Here is a 20,597-nt window from a genome sequence, read left to right as displayed (position 1 = left end):
AGTTCTATATGTGGACGCCTTTTCGAGATATCGCCATAAACGTGGACCAGGGGTGACTCTAGAATGTGTTTGTACGATATGGGTATCAAATTAAAGGTATTAATGAGGGTTTTAAAAGGGAGTGGCCCTTAGTTGTATATGTGAAGGCGTTTTCGAGATATCGACCAAAATGTGGACCAGGGTGATCCAGAACTTCATCTGTCGGGTACCGCTAATTTATTTATATATGTAATACCACGAAAAGTATTCCTTCCAAAATTCCAAGGGCTTTTGATTTCGCCCTGCAAAACTTTTTCATTTTCTTCTACTTAATATGGTAGGTGTCACACCCATTTTATCAAGTTTTTTTCTAAAGTTATATTTTGCGTCAAGAGACCAATACAATTACCATGTTTCATTCCTTTTTTCGTATTTGGTATATAATTATGGCATTTTTTTCATTTTTCGTAATTTTCGATATCGAAAAATTGGGCGTGGTCATAGTCGGATTTCGGCCATTTTTTACACCAATACGAAGTGAGTTCAGATAAGTACGTGAACTGAGTTTAGTAAAGATATATCGATTTTTGCTCAAGTTATCGTGTTAAACGCCGAGCGGAAGGACAGACGGTCGACTGTGTATAAAAACTGGGCGCGGCTTCAACCGATTTCGCCCTTTTTCACAGAAAACAGTTACCGTCCTAGAATCTAAGCCTCTACCAAATTTCACAAGGATTGGTAAATTTTTGTTCGACTTATGGCATTAAAAGTATCCTAGACAAATTAAATGAAAAAGGGCGGAGCCACGCCCATTTTGAAATTTTCTTTTATTTTTGTATTATGTTGCACCATATCATTACTGGAGTTGAATGTTGGCATAATTTACTTATATACTGTAAAGATATTAACTTGTCTTTTAAAATTTGAATTTAAAAATTTTTTTTTCAAAAGTGGGCGTGGTCGTTCTCCGATTTTGCTAATTTTTAGTAAGCAGACATATAGTAACAAGAGTAACGTTCCTGCCAAATATCATCATGATATCCTCAACGACTGCCAAATAACAGCTTGCAAAACTTCTAAATTACCTTCTTTTAAAAGTGGGCGGTGCCACGCCCATTGTCCAAAATTTTACCATTTTTCTATTCTGCGTCACAAGTTCAACTCACCTACCAAGTTTCATCGCTAATCCATATTTGGTAATGAATTATCGCACTTTTTCGATTTTTCGAAATTTTCGATATCGAAAAAGTGGGCGTGGTTATTGTCCGATATCGTTCATTTTAAATATCGATCTGAGATGAGTGCCCAGGAACCTACATACCAAATTTCATCAAGATACCTCAAAATTAACTCAAGTTATCGTGTTAACGGACAGACGGACGGACGGACGGACATGGCTAAATCGAATTTTTTTTCGATACTGATGATTTTGATATATGGAAGTCTATATCTATCTCGATTCCTTTATACCTGTACAACCAACCGTTATCCAATCAAAGTTAATATACTCAGTGAGCTCTGCGCAACTGAGTATAAAAATTATTAGAAATTAGCGTTTTTACAACCCCTTTTAAAACCAAGGCATCATTGTGATGCATTTGCATATCGTAAACATAGTTGTGTGGGTTTTTTATTCAACCGTTTTAAAAAATGATGGTATCACTGTGACACTATTGCAGATCGTAAAATTGCTTGTGTTGTTTTTTTTAAGCCACCACAAGACACAGCAGGTAGAATTGAAATTGCCCCTACCCAAAAGTTCGACCCAAAGGGGGGGACATCAGAATTCGTTTTAGAGGTATGGTTCCTTCGGAAAAGTTTCTTATTTTGATCCACAGAATACGATTTTCACAGAGCAATGAGCGACCCGCCCTAATATTGATAATATATATATGATTAAATGGTATAAGTAATAGGGGCAGAAATTGTATCCTTATCTGAGCAGGAGAAAAATATAATTAGCAATCAACTGGAACTAAAAATCATATGCTCTAAGACAGTTGCTTCTGATATAATTTTGACATAACCCATAAGTACAGAAGTATAGAGCTGGCAGCCTTCAGCTAACTTTATACAGTTATCGAGATGTAAACAAGTCTTTGAGCTGAATTGACTCACGACAAAGCGTAAATACTACTTAATTATTTTATTTGCCTGTTCTATCTGTAAGATCTCAAATGGCTGCAGTTCACCAAAGACGATCTTTTTAAAAAGACATTAACCTAACGATCTGAGGCATCCCAGAAGCACTTCTTTCGTAGTTCTTCAATCTTTTGATAAGATTGGTATAAAAAGTAGGGTGAAATACAAGCCACAAATCGCTACCGTAAGTTTTTACGTCTCTAGTTTAAACATGTAAGGCCTTTAACTAAAGGACAGCAAGTTTATCTAGTTAATTCTATTATAAAAAGGACTGATATTGAATGCTGTTCTGATGACATCTCGCGATTATGAAAATCAATGCTGATTTAAAAACAATCCTAAATTAATCGAAAGATAGTCCCGAAATTGTCCCCAAACAATCCCGAAAATATCTTAAAATTAATCCCGAGAATAATCTCTAAACTGCCTCAAAACGCTCCCGACGCGATTCCCAAACTATTCCGTAACGGCCAAAAATAGTCCCATAATGATCTCGAAAACACTCCCAAACTCGAAACGGTTCCGGAATAGTATTTATTTATTTATTTATTTATCAGTCTATTAAAATCACGACATAAACAGTGAAGTGGTTCGTGCATTTCAAAATATCAAAATAGTCCTGAAATTATTATGAAAGTGATCTCGAAATAGTCACGAAACTATCCCATAACTGTTTGGAAATAATTCCTAGCACGATTCCAAAATGGTTCCGACATTACTAGGAAATCGTAACGAAATAGTGCAAGTGAATCCGGAAAAACAATTCCCATATTGCTGCCCAATCTTCCTTAAAAGGTACTAGATCGGTCCGGTCTAGTCTCGAAATGATACCGAAGGCTATCCGATGTTATCCGTAAACAATTCGGAAAATATTTCAAAATCGCTCTGATCCAACTATGTACAAGACTACCTAATCAAAATGCCGGGTAAAAGACCGGGTAAATTATTTCAAAGAGTGGCGGTATAGCATCGGACGTTGTAAGTACCACAGTGCACTGATTTCTTATTCGGCAAAGGAAGATCATTTTCTTATGTATTTTGAAATAGTCGTTCTAATGAACAAAAAACAGCACTGAAGATGGCACATACAATTAATTTATCGACAAATTAAAACCTAGACATAAGCACATCAAACATTGCCAATTACTTACAATCTTCTGGACGCTTTGTAGTCGAAAAACAACCATCAGCTGACATATATAAGAGTAGTGCGCCTCCTGGAGGCAATTCTTTAAATCCACTAGCTAAGAACACCAGAAGCTGACTAATAGAAGGCTTGTATAATAAATATTTATGGGGATTGTCTCGATAATGACGGCCATTTTCTAAGTAACCCTTAGAACCTGGAACACCATATGGTGGTATACGACTGGCAGCCGGGCTGGCATCGTGCCCATGCATGCCATGTGTTATGCTCATCGGATGCGTTGATTCCGTTGGCTCGCGTTCGAGTGTTTGTAACATTCTAATGAAAGAAAAGGGATTATTATCAATAAAAATATATCTACTTCAAATTGAATGAATTTTTTTACCTAAACATGTCCATTGTTAACTCGGAGAACTTCGCCTGTTCGCACGCCGAACCCACAATCAATATCTCTTGCAGGCTCAACGTCATATGCGGCGATCGTTCACATGGTGGCGTCGTTAACGGCGATAACCTAGAACCGGAACCACTGAATATCAATTGGTGAAGTCAAGCTATTCTAAAAAGATGGCGGTGTGGGCCCGTGCTTTCACAGAAGAATTGAGAGAAATGCGATGCTATAAATGGAATGTGCGCAAGTGGGTGGTGTGAGTGGTGGTGGTGTGGATGTGTGATAATAGAGGGGAAATAAGTAGAGTTGGGCAGTATCGATAACAAAAAAGTACTAAGTTTTAAATTTTTAAAAATTGCGAACAGTATTCAATTATTGAAAGTATAGATTGTTAGTAATCAAGTTTAGTCAATACCTCAAAAAGTATACAGTACTCTCATTGACTAAGTAGTACACATCTTCGTATAGTCATTTGTATACAGGATATATAACTGAAGAATATTGAAACGATTTTCCGTCCGAATATTCGTTTCGCTTCAGAGGCGAATAGTTCGTGTCTTTATGTTACGTTACATGGTAATAACATAACATTTGACAATGGCTTTCGTCTTCTTGAGCTATCGTTCACAAGCTGGTTTCGACATTGTGCCATCTTCAGTGCAATGTTTCCTTATGTTCGTTTAGTTCCCTCAAAACGAAACATGTAACTGAAAATAGCACAAAGCTAAAACCAGTTTGTTTCCAAACACAATTTGGCATAAAGTTGTTCCAATATAGACCAGTTACTACAAAGTCATCAGTCTATAATAAATACTTAATAACAGTGTGTAAAAAGTACTTAAAGCCAAAGTTCGCAGCACCGAAATAGTACTCAGTAGTCTAGAAGTTATATAATACCCAGCTTCGCTGCTGATAATATTGGATTTTGGTTACAATAACTGACGATTTGGGGGTCATTATTTTTAAATTGTAAAATTGCATTAGTAGAGAAACTCACTGATTTTTAACAATACGATGTGTTAAGATTTGAATGAAAGATTTTTCTCTTATCATAGCGGCTGTGCCATTCAGTAGCTAACATGACGGAACCAGGAACAGGTTGCCGCCGGAAATCACTTGATTGCTATTTTTTTAACTATGTGTTTTGTTGATATTTTAACTAACGATTTTTCGTTTACAATAACGATTGTTTTAACTGAGGTAACAAGATGACAATTATGCTACGTTTGATTTGAAGAAAATAACCCTAAACTTTTGTCTATTATTTACCGACAAATGATAGTCACAAGCCACGAATATCGATAAAAAAATGGCTACTGAATATCGAAATCGTTATATTTAGCAATAGCGAATGTAATCAAAAAATTTAGCTCCACCACAGTGGTAACTTTTTTAACGAATTCGCCATAGCTGTGTTAACTATTAGATAACTATAACTATTTCAGTATTCTAAAGTATTTTTAACGATATTGAAGTGTTCGAGAGAAAAGTTCTACCGAAGATTTATGATCCTATCCATTATGCCGACAGCGAGTATGGAATTAGGTATAATGATGAGCTGTATGAGCTGCAGACAGATATGAAATGGTTAAAATTAAGTTAGTGATTACCAAATCTTTATCGCAATCGAAAAAAAAAAATCGCCAGTTAAAGTAACGACAAAACGGTTTGTTAAAAGTCAATAAAATCCATTACAGCTGTTGACGTACAATAATAAGTTTCCTGATTTGTAATTGACTAAGTATTTAAATTTATTTTAGAACAGCTTCGTATGAAATACCCGATTCTTAAAAGTACTCGATACTTCTCAACACTGAAAAGAACTTTGTTGTGGGTGGTGAATATGGTGAATGTGGTGTTTGTGGATAAGGGGTGTTTACACTTTGCATATATGAAAATATCACTGAAAAGTGAAGGAATTACTGGATAGTGATTTTTGTGATTTAAAACGGTGATTGTGAAATTTGTTCAAGTGATTTGTTTGATATGTGTGAAAGTGATTAAGTGCAAAGTGACGCATTGAACGGTGGGGATGGCGTTAACTTATAACAACAACAGCAATGTCATCAGCAAAGAAAATTTATTAAATAAAAGAGAAAAGCTTAAAAACAATAACAATGAAAAAAAAATTATTATTTTTTTAAATTAATCAAGCAAAGAAATACAATAATAAAAAAAATTCCAAAAGCCAACGAATGATTTGTTTTGAGTTGAGTAATGAATTGAATCTGATTAGTTAAATGCTTAGATGAGAGTGTCAACTGATGAATATAATGTGTAGCACACTGATGACTTTGATGTTGTTATATGATTGTTTTGGATGTTTCAAGTCTTCTGTGATAAGCACAATAACCTATGTATATGGTATATTGTATAATTATTATAGCAATTTAAAACTAAAAGTTGTTTATTAATAACCATAATATAACAATTTTAATTTAACTTATTAAGTATTAAAACAAAGTGATTTTATATATAAGATATGAAACGAATAACCGGAAATAAATAAATAACCAGAGTACCTCCCAAAACATAAACTTGTAAAAAATACAACATATAGTTGTTTTCTTTTAAATTTTTTTTTTTTTTGTATTAGTTATTTTTAGTTAAGTTAATTTTGTTAGGTTAAATTAATAAATAAACTATTTCCTCCCACAGAAAGCACGGGCGACGGCGACGGCGTTTTTCACGGCGTCCGTGTATTAGTTTGCGTTTTTTCTCTCACCTGTGTGATAGTATGATGGGATTGGAATCCGCATGAAGAACAGCCACAGCAGCTTCAGCTTTTATAAAACCTTTTATCTCTTCTAAAACTAATGACCATTCTAAGTGATCTTCTGGTTCGTAACTGTAAATTTAAGAACAGTGATTGAACAATTTAATATTATTTTGCATATTTAAATTTTTAATTATTAGTAAAATTTCATGAGCCATAGATGGTTTATAGTAATTTTAGTTAATTTAAAATATTATTTTTGTAAGTTCAGAAATCGCGAAAAGCAACAACACTTCAAAAATCTTATATTTTGGCTGATCAACCAACTCTATGTAAAATTTAATATCAAATGCTCAACGTGAGTACCTGCCATGTAAAGCTCAATCTCACGGTGTAAAACACATGAATCTAATTGCGTAATCAGCAGGCCAATGAATCTACTTCATATTCTCCGCCAAACACTTCAGTGTCGAAGGGCTTACCTTGGTAAGATTCAAGGTCTATCTTAACCTTTTTCCATTTTATGGATAATGGGATCGAGTTGCACGGCAACTCCACCGTAAGTTGCAAAAATCTAAACATAAATAATTTGCTGCATCATGTTCTGATCCTTAAAATACCATCAGAACATAATAAATTTCCACAATTAATGATTGTTTACCAACCTTTCCCGAAGTTTAGTTTAACCTGCGTTACAATTAAGAAATGTGATTACAACTATTTCATCACATCGAATCAAATGTACGGTTGCGTCCACGACATAAAGTCTCAGGTACTAATCGCATTTATACTTGATCCGATGCCACCGCTTAGCATAGTCTAATGCAGCTTCAAATATTTCAAAGATAAGAGTGAGCACCGTGGTGTGATGGTAGCGTGCTCCGCCTACCACACCGGATGCCATGGGTTCAAACCCCGGGCAAAGCAACATCAAAAATTTTAGAAATAAGGTTTTTCAATTAGAAGAAAATTTTTCTAAGCGGGGTCGCCCCTCGGCAGTGTTTGGTAAGCGCTCCGGGTGTATTTCTGCTATGAAAAGCTCTCAGTGAAAACTCATCTGCCTTGGAGATGCCGTTCGGAGTCGGCATAAAATCATGTAGGTCCCGTCCGGCCAATTTGTAGGGAAAATCAAGAGGAGCACGACGCAAATTGGAAGAGAATCTCGGCCTTAGATCTCTTCGGAGGTTATCGCGCCTTACATTTATTTATTTTAAGAGTGAGCACATGCCCCACTCTTTCAATTATCAATTGTTATCCACAAATGATCAACCATTCATTCATCAGGTATCTCCGCACAATTAAGAGATGTGACAATCTTATCTTTGAACTTCGGCAGAGAATCGATTGAAAAATGTATGCTTAGCTTAGAATAAGTAAAGAGGCCGTTCAGAACTTGACGACGGAGCCTCCAAGAACGAACTTTGTTGTCAACTTTCCAACGAAGGGACCGCGTTACTTCGAAGAGAGTAAGATAATGCTTCATGCGGCGAATAGATTGCAAGGCTTCATTGAGTATGTTCTATTGTCGAATTCCCTCGACCACCTCGCATTTGAGGTGAAACCACAACCCTTCACTAGTGGGCCGATCCCAAGAACAGGATCTAAGACCTGTGTACATGTATCTAAAGCACAATATATACAGATCACAACTGGCTTTTTTCCTGCTCCACACGACTATGAGAAATATAACTCGTGAAACTTTACTAGAGCTTACAGCTTCTTAAATTTTTTTGAGAAAAATTTTCTAGCGAATAATGGTTTTTCTAGAGATTCACGAATGTCGAATTACTCATAAGGCTCGGGCGCTTCTCGACATTCAAATTAATAATGCTGCCTATGCAGCGATGAAAATAAATGTTGAGCTCGCGAATTTAACGAATATTCTGAAGCTCGAGAATTTCGCGAGAAGCTGAGTTTACTAAACATTTTTTTTAAATCATTTTTTTTTATTATATTTACGTAGTTGTGTATTCCTGTATTTGTTTCTCCAATTCCGTCACTAACTCACGCACCAGCTTCATTTTCTTCAACAGCAAACAAACAACAATAAATCGCGCATAATAACGCAACTTTTTCACCATTAAATCTGGCCGATCTTCTTTGATCGCACGCGAATAATAAGCTCTACCTCTAATAGCTGCATAAAACTGATAAGCTTCATTCAGGTAGTTCGTTTCGCTGGTTCTTAAGCTGTTAGTAAGATAAAGAATGAAAGGTTTTTAATAATTATTTGATTTTTTCTAAGTTAATATGCAAGAATGAAAGGTTTTTAATAATTATTTGATGTTTTCTAAGTTAATATGCATAAGATGTGTTTCATAAAAAAATAGCATACCAGGCGAAAATTTTTCTGCATTGGCGTTCCCTTTCTTAACACTTTCTTTCCTATCCTGTTTTACCTTAACTTCCATTTCTCTTTCCTAGTCGCGTCTGTCTATACTCCCTCTATCTTCCACTACACCACACAATATTTCTTCACCTTCGTATCATTCTTCATATTCACCACTTACTCCCACCCTTCCTCCATCTGTTCCGGTAGATGGATACTAATTAACATTGTGAATGATAACTAAGTGTGACATCTTCTGCATAGACGTCAAAATCCCAAAGTGATTGGATCACCTGATTTGTATTTGACAATCGCTGTCTCATTCTGTATCTCTTTCTATCACCCGCTGAAGATAGGCGACGCCATATTGAACACCCTGTCAAAACGCTAAAAAGTAGCCATATTGAACATCCTGTCAGGCATTTGGCAGATAAGATATCACACTTAGTTATCATCCTCAAACGGCACGACTGCAATTGTTGAAATAGTTGAAACTTTTTACCTTAATCTGAGAAGTCGGGATTCCAGTTTCTACACGGTATCGATACTTTTAAAACTTGATACCGTTATTTTATACTCGATCTTCCGCGGCGCGAAAATAATCTAAGGGAACACATAACCTGAAATGTTGTAGTTGTACCCTGAGAAAGATTACCCGTTTGCTTGGCTTGGGCAGGCCCCAGCATGAAACACCTAAATTTGCCAACTTACTTGACTAACCGTGGGACCTGTTCGGTTTTCACTCGGTTATTCCATATTCTGGCTGGATGGAAAACTAAGCCTAGGTGTTGAAGCTGCCTGTCTAGTTGTCTCTTTATGCAAGCGTGGGTAGAAAATTCCTGACAAGCGCTTGAGATGTTGTTCCAGTGGAAAGTTCGGTGTACTAGTCACAAGAAACCTTCCTAAATTAACCAAATGCTAGCTAAATAACTATAGAAGAAAGTACAGCTGCTTTATTTAACGAAAGAAGTCCTTACCATTGTGGGGGGTCAAATAATACTAGTTGGGTATGTCTAACAAATCCCCGAAACAATAGAGCAATACTAAACCCTCGAGAGCCCAACCAGACTTTTCTGTTCGTGGCAGATGTAGAAACTAGATATATTTAGACAGACAGCACTAGCTTGGGCTACTCTGAGAAAGCATTGACAAACTGTGATATTGCTGTGCTTTCCTTGGAATACCCATAGTATTAAAATGGAAAGCCTAGCCAGACCCTTAGCAAAGAGCCGCATTTTCTGGCCTGGAACGGCAAGCTTTTATAACTAAAGCTCTGAATAGCGTCTCTCAAATTTTCTGTGACTAGAACATATCGACCATGAACGCTTCTTTATTAATGCTGTACTCAATACTCTTTTATCGGCACCAATCCTACATTAAGTTAATCGGGGATTCCAAATCGACGGTAGTGTGCTCCACCTACCACACCGAAAATCCCGGCAAAGCACCATCAAAAATTTAGAAAAAAGCTTTTTCAATTGAAAATCTGTAATTTTTTCAGAATATTGTTAACTTGGGACCAACAGTTATTCTTCTGTTGAAATAACTATAAAGACTTGTTTCCTTAACAAAAAGGTTGGTTGAATTCACCATAATGGGATCAATTTTACTGAACGTCTATTAATTCAAGAACAACGAACCTTGTTTGTTGATGTTACTAGCTTCATTCCTTTGGGTGTATGCAGAATGTTATGGGGACCACAAGGACGACAGCAAATATTACCTGGGACTATTTTTGGACTCTAAAATAACTGTTAAAATTGGCCCTTAGATATATTAGGATCTCTTTTTTATAAGGAAGATTAAAGTTCTTTCAGTTTCTTCTTATTGTCTCATTTAACACAAAACTAAAGTCGAATGTACTAAATCTTAATCTTAACTGCAACGGTAACCGTAACCGTAACTGTAAACATATCCGATACTGTACCGTACTGTACTGTAACGATGGCTTGGGTTTGATTGAACAGGTTGTTCCGTGAGGACCTCATATATATTTGATGAGTCGATATTATTATCAGAAGTTTGCTCAACGACCCATTTTAAAAACTCTATCAGAAACCAGGACCTATGTTATAAAATAACTCCGTTCTCTTTGCAAATACTGGAAGCATTCTAGGACCTATGGTACTTGCCACTTTTATATCTGATAGCTGTGCCACTTCCAATAGCTGAAGCCTTAGCCTTGCGAGGACAGGGTACAAGCATAAAACAATATCGATAGTTTCCTCCTGTAACACGAGTTTCCTACATCTGCTATCACTGTTGAGGCTTAGTTTAAAAGCATATGACGCCAGAATTCAGTGTCCAGTCAGAATATCCATCATTAGCCTACAGTCCCCGCTTTTCAATGGTAAGAGAAACTTTGTTAGTCTAAGGCTGTAAGATCTGCACATGATCTTCGACACTCTTCAGCCCCGCGCTTTGTTTCACGCCTTTCGTCCCAATTGAGTCATGTGCATCCCTCACTTTTTTTAAGCTCTATCTAATTGAAACGTCTACGGTACAACCTTTGGGCTATGCGCTTTTTCATTTCCATCTAATTCCAGGGACCTAATAAAGATGTATATTTCTCCTTATCCTGATGTTTTGTTATGAGAGATTATAGCCTTAATTGCTGCTTGGCTCCCAGTGTAAAAATTGGCGTTGCTGCAGTTTAAGCTATTTACTTCCAGTGCTGCTTCTGCTAGTCACTGCTACTACTTCTGCCTGATAAACACTACAGCAATATTTCAGCTTGTAGAACTTCTTTGTTTTCGAATCTGCAGACCTTAATCCTTTTATTAATTTGGAACCAACGGTATACACATGTATCGCTTCCAACGAAGCAACCTTCTACCGCAGTTGTGGCTCAAAGAGAGCCACTAAGCACAGGTAGGAACAGGTTAGTCTGACAGTCCAATTGTTGATGACTCTATACTACTTTGACTGTATGGTCTCGAATATACTTACTAATAATGATAATAAAGCTGTCCAATTTTACTAGCAATTTCGCCGATTTGCCATCGTTTCAGTCCATATTTTGAATCCAATACCATGCGATGTTGTTGTTGGAATTTCCATAATTTCGTATACACATCAAATGTGCGACCAAAATATGCCTGCCACTGTCTGTGACCATATTGCGGCAGGTCTCTGTGGGAAAAGTACATAAAAATAATTCTTTAAAACAAATAATAAAATATTGAAAATTCAATTGCTACGCACCTGAGGCCATTGAACAATTGCTTAGATTTCTCGAGCAAATGACAAAACTCCAATACTAACTTTCGATCCTGTTCTTCTGTGGATTCCATTTTCACCATACCGTTTCACTTTTTAATGTGTTATGTGTGTTTTATTTCTAAGAAGCTGAAATCGAAAATTGAAAATGAAACGAAAAAACACACAAGTTAGAAGTTGAGCATAAACTAATTAAAAAGATAACGGTAAATTGAATTAAAAAAAATCTTAAAAACACATTTCAACACACACCAACCAACCAAAAATAGTTACGTTTTTTAACATTTAAGGAACTATTTTTAAATAAATTTTTTGCCTGCTTTTTTTTTTAAATTGTTTGATTGCCTTGTCCACTCCTCATCCATCATATCTTCGGTACATAATGAAAAACTCATTGCGCTCTTTTACATTTGCCTACTGAACTATGAAATACTCATCCATGGAATGCCAATGCAAAAAATAAATGTGGCTTTAGCGTCATCACTGGCATACTTACGAAAACTTGTCAGCCACACTATTTTCAGTGGCGAGGTGGGGGTATCTATGAGTGGCACTCACATCGCATTGAAAAAAGCGATTAAGCACTTGAATGTGTCTAATATTCGAACAACACAGCCATTGCCAATTAAATCCATCAAAGCAAAGTAGGGTTAAGATAAATGAGCGATAACGGTGGGCAGGGAGGGGTGTATAATATAATGCGGTGCATTAATACAGTGTATGAGTTTAATGTTTCCGAAGGAAACAAATTTAAAATTTTTTAAAAATATATTACAAAATAGCCGCCGATTCCTGGATATGTTTGATTTATAACTAAAAGACCCCACAGGCGTTGTCCAATCAAAACTTTCGATTATTTACCTATTTAAAATTCAGCGTAACAGGGCGGTTGTTAAAAGTCCTAGCTAGGTTAGGTTAGGTTAAACTGGCCGGTCCATGAGGACCGCACATAGACTGAATGAGTCCGTAGTGTTACCAGAAGTTTATTTTAACGACCAAACTGAAAAACCATATCAAAAACCTGGACCAATGTTATAAAATAACTCCATCCTCTTGGCAAATACTATAAGCTTTCTAGGACTAAAACCACTTGCTCCTTCTAGATCTAAAAGCTGTATCACTCCTAATAGTTAGAGTTTTGGCCTAACAAGCGCAGGGCAAGAGCACAAACGTGCTCGATTGTTTCCTCCTCCAACCCGCACTAGCTACATCTGCTATCCTTACCAAGCCTAATTTAAAGGCATGTGACGCCAGAAGGCAGTGTCCAGTCAAAATACCCGTCTTAGACTCAAGTCCTCTATTTTTAATGATAAAAGCAACTTTGTTATTCTAAGGTTGTAAGACCTGCACATAATCTTCGACACTTTACAGTCCCGCGCTTTAACCCACGCCTTTCCCGCTTGGTCGATCATGTGCACCTCTCGCCTTCGCTTAATCTCGCCCAGTCTAATTTGGACGTCTACGGAGCAAGCTTCAAGAGATGCACCCTTTTTAACTAGTTCATCTGCTTTTTCATTCTTTTCTATTCTCATGTGCCCTGCAACCCAATATAGGTGTATGCTTTTCCCTGTCCCGATTCTTTCCAGAGACTGCTTAAACTCTAACACACTTTTAGCTGCTGTTCTATGCTTAATTGATGCTTGGCTCTCGATATAAAGTTAACACGGTTGCAGTTTCAGCTATTCTCTTTCAGTGTTTCTACTGCTTTGGTTACGGCTAATACTTGCGCTTGGAAAACGCTACAGTGATCTGGTAGCTTGTAGGATTTGTTTATTTCCAGAACAGCACGGTATCCCGCAGACCTTACTCCTTCCACTACTTAAGAATTATTTGTGTACACATGTATCGCCTCGTCCGCCATTTGAGCATCCTGGCGCCAACCATCCAGCTCTATTGTGGCTTAAAGATCTCCCTAGCTAGGGGAAATATAGTCCAGGGACTCATAATGAAAGAGAATGGGGAACGTCCTCGTAGTAGTGAAAAGTTCCTTGAAGCGCTTCTTGACGTACATTTCCGATTTGTAGATGATCCAGAAGAGCCAGTAAACAGCGCTTACACTTCGATCACGGTAGCGCCGTGCTTGTTGACTAATACCAAGATCGAATGGGCGGTAAGGAATGCTTCTAAGTTTTAATCTACAATCTCGAGTAGAGCGAAGTGAATGACTTAAAACAATATTCGACAGGTGCATAAGATCGAAACATGTACCCAACTCTTGCAGAAATGGATGTGTCGATTTCCTACCAAAGGCGGCGAGGATCAGTCACATGTTTCCCAAATACCACAGACCCATTAGCTTAAAACCTTGAGAGGTTGATACATGTGGCGATAAACTCCAACATGGATGAAAGACTCTTATCCAATATTGTGTTTTGTACTCCAAAGGCAATTATCTAGCCACGGCACTGCAAAGAGTGATTATAAACATAGAGAAAGCCTTGCAATAAAATCAATGATCCTTAGTAGTATTCTGTGACATTGGAGGGGCTTTCAATAATGTCTCTAAACGAGCGCTCGTGGATAGTCTTTACAATATTCAAGTACGTCCAGCCACAACAAGCTAGAACGGCTTCATGTTAAATTGCAGGAAGAGTACTTAACAAGGGGCTTTGTATGAGCCCTTAAAATCAATGGACAGGGGCACGTCACTGCTGCAGTGCGGCTCGATGAGGTAACCGTCAAACTAACGGAGTACATATAAAATGCTGCAGTTATCATAAGTGAAATTTCGGGTTGAAGACGAATATGGTCTTGCTTACTAAGAGGTTCAATACGGAAGGTTTTCATGGAAGCTCAACGTAAGAGAGAGAGGGAAGAAGGTCAAGACCGCACTTTATACATGGAAACGAATGCTGGCGTGTACGTGGGATATATCGCCCTCTCTCTCTTACTGGGTATTTACAGCGATTGTAAAGCCTATCCTATACCATGGTGTCTTTGTTTGGTGGCCAGCCACATTAAAAAGAACGTACCTCAAAAAATTATAGGGGGTACGCCGGCTATCAATGCCTAGCATTACGGGAGCACTGAAAATAACCCAGAACCGCAATATAGGTGAATGGTTGGCGCATTGGGTACACAAATGGCAGACGAGGCGACACATGTGCACACCGATGACTCCAAAGTAATGGAAGGAGTAGGGTCTGCGATATACCGTGCTAATCCGGAAATAAACAGATCTTACAAGCTGCCGAATCACTGTAGTATTTTTCAGGCGGAAGTCGCGCAAAGCAGCAATTAAAGTAATAATGTCGCATAGCATAACATCTAAAAGTGTGTTAGAGCGTAAGCAGTCTCTTGAAAGAATACGGATAGGGAGAAGTATCCATGCGTATTGAGTCCCAGGGCATATGGGAATAGATGGGAAGGAAAAAACGGCGAGAGTAAGAGAGACGAGATTTGCAAATGACCAACCAAGCGGGAAAGACGCTTCCCTAAGTGCGAGGCTTCCAAGAATCAAAGATCATGTGTATCATTAAAAACAGAGAGTAGACTCATTACAGGTATTCTGACTGGACACTGCCTTCTGGCGTCACATGCTTTTAAGTAAGGCTTGGCCAGTGATAGCAGATACAGAAAGTGCGGGTTGGAGGAGAAAACGATCGAGCAGGCTAAGGCACCAGCTTTTAGGAGTGGTACAGTTGTCAGATCTAGCAGTTGCAAGTGGCTTAGGTCCTAAAAGGTTATAGTATTTGCCAACATAACATATATCCTGGATTTTGATAGGGCTTTTTCAGTTTGGTCGTTGAGCAAACTTCTGATAACACTATGGGCACATGCTGTCTATATGAGGTCCTCACGGAGCAGCCAGTTCAGATAGGTGGTTATTTCATTATTCTCCAAAAATCTATACCTTAATACCTTTAAACTGTACACTATGCATTGTCATTAGCATAAAAATAAATAAACTGAATCATCTTTTGATTCAATAAACGCAACAGACTGAATGCATCATCATCATCGACGCCAAACTTGACAGCCACCAACAAACACTTGTCTAAGTTAAATCATCAGCATGAGTAGCAGCAACAGCAGCTGTTGTAGATATATGTAGGTAAGAGTAGATATTTAAGTACTTATCGACATACCTATTTACATATACAAAATTTACATATATTCAAGACTGACTCAGTAGGGCAATATGCACATGAGCTATGCAAATAATTATGTATATGCTGTGATGAGTCGATTACATAAGTACGTACTTACTATAATATTAGTATATATGTGTACACTGTACATACATATATAAACTACTATCTGATTGCACTTGGAACACAACACAAAAGAAGAGTATTGTATAAAAAGAAATTTGAGAAAAATCGAAAATACCACAAACAAAAAAAGATATATTTACCCAATGACAATCTTCTGTGGGAATCGGCAGGCCAAAACACTTAAAATGGTTCGTTCAAAAGGGTTGAGGTAGTGACTGATTTGACTTTTGGAGAAGCTTAGCACCCGTTTTTATAGAAGGCATGTTGTGAAAATGGAATTTAGGCAGCAGCGTATGCAAATACAAATGTGGCCATCAAAGCAGATTAAGGTCACTGGGACCTATATGTTTTATGCCGACTTCGAAGTCAAATGAATTAGTTTTGCTTCTACCCAAGGGCAAACACGTTTTTTAAATTTATTGTATGGGAAAAATTTTAACTAGGGGCGATTGTATCGACATTGAAGTGACATAAGATCAACGACAAAAATGTCAATTGACTTTAAGACCACTTCAAATGGCCATAAGATCAATTGGCTTTATATAATATGGAGAAAAACTTGCACTATTATTCTATTCTAAATTTTCTCACTTTCTTTTAAATAAGTTCTTAGCTCATAAGACCCAAAAAAATTTCGTTTCATTCAACTGAACAAAAATATAGCCAAAACAATAAAACATAGCTGCCTTACAGCCACTTCTGAAAAACAGTCGGTTTTATTAAAATTGCAGAAAAGCAAGATGGTCATAATGTCAATTTCATTTTCATTGTAACCATTTCAGTTGTTGTTGATGTTGTAACCATTCCTTATGGTCCTAACTTCAATTGACTTTATGGCTATTTGAAGTGGTCATAAGATCAATCGACTTTATGGTCGTTGGCCCAAGTCACCCTTTCTGGATCGACATTTAGGAAATTCGTCCGATGTATGGAATTTCGCTATCCTGAAGCTAATCACTTAAAATTAGGTTCAAGAAGTTCCGATAGGATGCACACGATTTCTACAGACACTATCAACAGAGCTACGTATTTAGGAACACATTTACGACGCATTAAAAAGGGAGGAAATTCATATCAATTTTTAAATGGCTTTTTGGTGAGCTACCCCTGCGCCCTAGGAGCTTAGAATATACCCGCAAGATACGATTATCATAAAAGGCGAGTAAAATCTTAGTAACGTACTTAGATTATTCGTTGAGCTGGTACCCTACACATAAACATCACTAACAATGAACAAAAAGAGAAAAGATTCGGACTAGGTCTCCCTTTTTTATGTCGTCCAAAGGAATCGTTTAACGGGCTGCAAATAGGAGGATATACCTGAAATGTTTCAGCTGGTTGAAACTTTTTAAGGCAAATCATGCAAAAAGTGCGATAAATAGGGCAAAGCAGTAAGATAATAGGGCTCAAAACAACAACATAATAGGGCTTTGAGATGTCCACCATAGTGGGCAATTCAGACCCAAGATGTTCAATTTGTGGTGAGGAAAGAACATCACTGTCAAGTACTGTCATTCACGGCTGTGAACGCATTAGAAGCTGATGCGTACCCCGAACTTTGTCTGGACTTCCAGTGTATTAGGAGGCTTAGAATATACCCAGGACAGGAAGCATGTCATAAGTTGCAACAAATATACCCAAATGATTAAAGGGGTTGCCAGCGCAATTTATCGCTTATCGAAACCAATTGTGAACCTACCCGTGACGAATCCTGTTTCTTTAGTAGGCGACGCTCTGGCCACCCCAAGCTCGTCATGTAACTAGGGGGTGAGTGGTGGGATGGCCTATAAAGTTCAGTGTGGTCATATTAAATTGTTTCCGTGTTGCTAGGGCTTCTACCATAAAGGTGCTTGTAACCGGAATGTACTGAATCTATAGCCGGCAAAGGATGACGCTGCTCACAGTCTTCGGGGAGCCTCTTTATTGCTAAAACAACAACAAAAGCAACATGGCGATGTATTCGAGCAGTGAATCGCACTTCATACTTACCACGTGTCTACGTTGTCGCCACTATAAGGCTCCAGCGAGCCCAGAAACTATGTCCTAAAAGAACTAAGCTAGCTACGGGGTCAAGCTACATACTAATGCTGCAAGGTGAGCGTTGTTGTGAAAAATATGAGAGATGTCTGGATAAAAATGAAATATGAGTCCAAAAGGCATAGGACTGGGGGACTTGTGTGTTGGCTGATAATGATACGAATAATGTTCGACAATGGTAGCAGAAAATATTTCGTATGATATAATAACGGATCAAAGAACTTGCTTAAGTTACGTAGGAAACATTGGATGATTTCTTAATAGCGACCGATATAGCATACTGTGCGACAAACTGAAGCCCACTGTCTACGAAATGATTTAAACATATTTCATTGAGCCTATTGCGACTTCGAATGTATTATAACTACAATCGACCAGATTCTTAAATAGATAACTCCAAGAGGACTCACTTTATAAAAGAATCCACCCGCATTATTTCTTAGACCACGACAAATACGTCACCTTCTTACAGCCCTTAAAAGAGAACATGCGGCTATATCTGAAATAATATTTCCACACAGGGAAGACCCAAATGACACAGGACGATGTGATCTTATCAGCTGGTAAGGCAATAGCACTGTCTATTATAATATGCTGATTGGATGAAGGGACAAAAAAGTGGGTATTACTGTGAACAAAGGCAGGGCAAGTTCTTGTTGTCATTAATATAGAGTGAGCGCTTTCGCGCCATGGCAACTTTCAGGAATTAGTTTATTTGTAGTCTTCATCTATGTAAAAATGAACATGAATAGCAAAGGAAATTCAGCGAAGGATCGCTCTTGTCAACAAGTGGCTTTTTGGACCAAGTAGGCAACTGAAAAGCAAATTCTTCTTTCGACAAATAAGAACTAAGCTCTATAAACTTGTCTAGAGGGGATGGGATCGCAGTTGAAGTGTTTCAGCGCGAAAAACCGGTTGTGAGCAGATAAAGAAATTCACTACTCCGGTCCAAGTAAAACAAATTCCAAAAGTCTGGCTCTACAGAATATAAGTGATTTTTTAGTGAGTCATGGCTCAATAAAACTGGTATTTAAGTTATATATAGGAATTGTGAGGGATCGTTATTTTGCAGTAGTTTGGCTAGCATTCCGTGTATATTTCCGCTATGAAAAGCGAAAACTCTTCTGCCGAAATCTACCTAAAATTTGTAGGTACCGTCCCGTGAGTTTGTAGGAAAGGTTAAAGTTTGAAGGAAACTCGGGCATTAAACTCCTTACACATATATCACATCTTGCCTTTATTTTATTTCTTATTTTACTATCATTCAAAACAAAAAGGGAGGGACAATTTTGTATCCACAAAAATTTAACGCATTTCTTAGCATCTGCTTTAAACCAAACGCTTTAATAAACGAGTATGTACGTATATATCTTTTTCAGTGCATTTTTGTTATGCATGCGACATACATACATATGTACTCATTATAGCCCTCAAACCTTTGTGTCATGTTATTGTGCCACAGTGCCGCTATTGACTTACATTTTGTTTTTTATACAACACACACTAAAACTTACACACACAGATGCAAAATATTGCTATGCATGAGCGGAAATGTAAAATGTTAGAGTAGCTATGAAGAGTTAAAAAATGTTCCAAATACAGGGTGCAGCTGTATGTGTAATGAGGCAAACAGAGCTGAATGATATGGCTCTTAAAAAAATCGTACAATTCGATTCGCAACTTAAAAATTATTCGATTTTCAAAATTGAACGAATATGATATGAAGTGTCTATGAACAAGTAAGCACGGGGCTGTCTTCTGACTGATGGGAAGACTTTTTTTCATGAATGGGGCTGAACAATAATCTTATCCCATTCGTAATAACCAAATAATCGCTTCAATTGTACATTTCATTTCAGATAAATTACTTTTCTACATAACACGTGGCACCGCCCGTTTAAAAAAAATGTCTCCCCATTTCCTCTTACAATAAAACTTGATAAGTGAAATATCATTGATTCAAAACTAGTTTTTGTTAAGTTATAACTTATTATTCTAATCTACCACCCTTTTAAACTTATTTCATATCTAAGTTGCTTATTTCATATCTAAGTTGCCGTGTGGTCTTTATCCGATCCCGGCCATTTTTACCAGAAATATTTTCTGCTATAAGGGGCGGTGCCACACCCATTCTCAAAAATTTTAGTGTTTTCCAATTTAATGTTATAATTCAATTTAGAAAGTAAAATTCTATTGATACAAAGCTCTTTTTGGCTAAGACATAACTTATTATTTTCGTCCACGACCCTTTTAAAAATCTTTTATATAAAAAGTGGCGTGGTCTTTAACTGTCCTCGTCCATTTTTTCTAGAAATATTTCCTGCTATACGGAAAATTTGTGTACCCAATTTTATTACGATCCGTCAATTTTTCTTCGAGTTATGGCTCCCGAAACATAGAAATTTGCTTACTCATAAAAA

General features: G+C 37.3%; 1 protein-coding gene across 7 annotated transcripts in view; it reads right to left on the bottom strand.

Moving 5' to 3' along the window:
• LOC137254645 (protein SCAI) overlaps nucleotides 1-20,597 on the bottom strand; it is a 78,840-nt gene that overhangs the window by 4,405 nt on the left and 53,838 nt on the right. For 2 of the 7 annotated variants that reach the window (XM_067792485.1, XM_067792487.1), the window contains exons 3-8: nucleotides 11,909-12,052; nucleotides 11,654-11,836; nucleotides 8,335-8,565; nucleotides 6,385-6,507; nucleotides 3,654-3,797; nucleotides 3,273-3,586 (exon numbers count right to left, since the gene is read on the bottom strand). In XM_067792485.1, the coding sequence (XP_067648586.1) occupies nucleotides 3,273-3,586; nucleotides 3,654-3,797; nucleotides 6,385-6,507; nucleotides 8,335-8,565; nucleotides 11,654-11,836; nucleotides 11,909-12,006 (1,093 nt within the window). In that variant the 5' untranslated portion in view covers nucleotides 12,007-12,052. Of the gene's footprint in view, nucleotides 1-3,272; nucleotides 3,587-3,653; nucleotides 3,798-6,384; nucleotides 6,508-8,334; nucleotides 8,566-11,653; nucleotides 11,837-11,908; nucleotides 12,053-12,173; nucleotides 12,339-20,597 lie in introns of those variants that run through there. The other 5 variants (XM_067792484.1, XM_067792482.1, XM_067792488.1 and 2 more) reach the window with 5 other exon arrangements.

Source organism: Eurosta solidaginis, chromosome 5 (genome assembly GCF_040869045.1).
Source record: "Eurosta solidaginis isolate ZX-2024a chromosome 5, ASM4086904v1, whole genome shotgun sequence".
Lineage (NCBI taxonomy): Eukaryota > Metazoa > Arthropoda > Insecta > Diptera > Tephritidae > Eurosta > Eurosta solidaginis.
The sequence above is the reverse complement of the archived record's forward strand: the minus strand, read 5'-3'. Positions and strand labels throughout refer to the sequence as shown.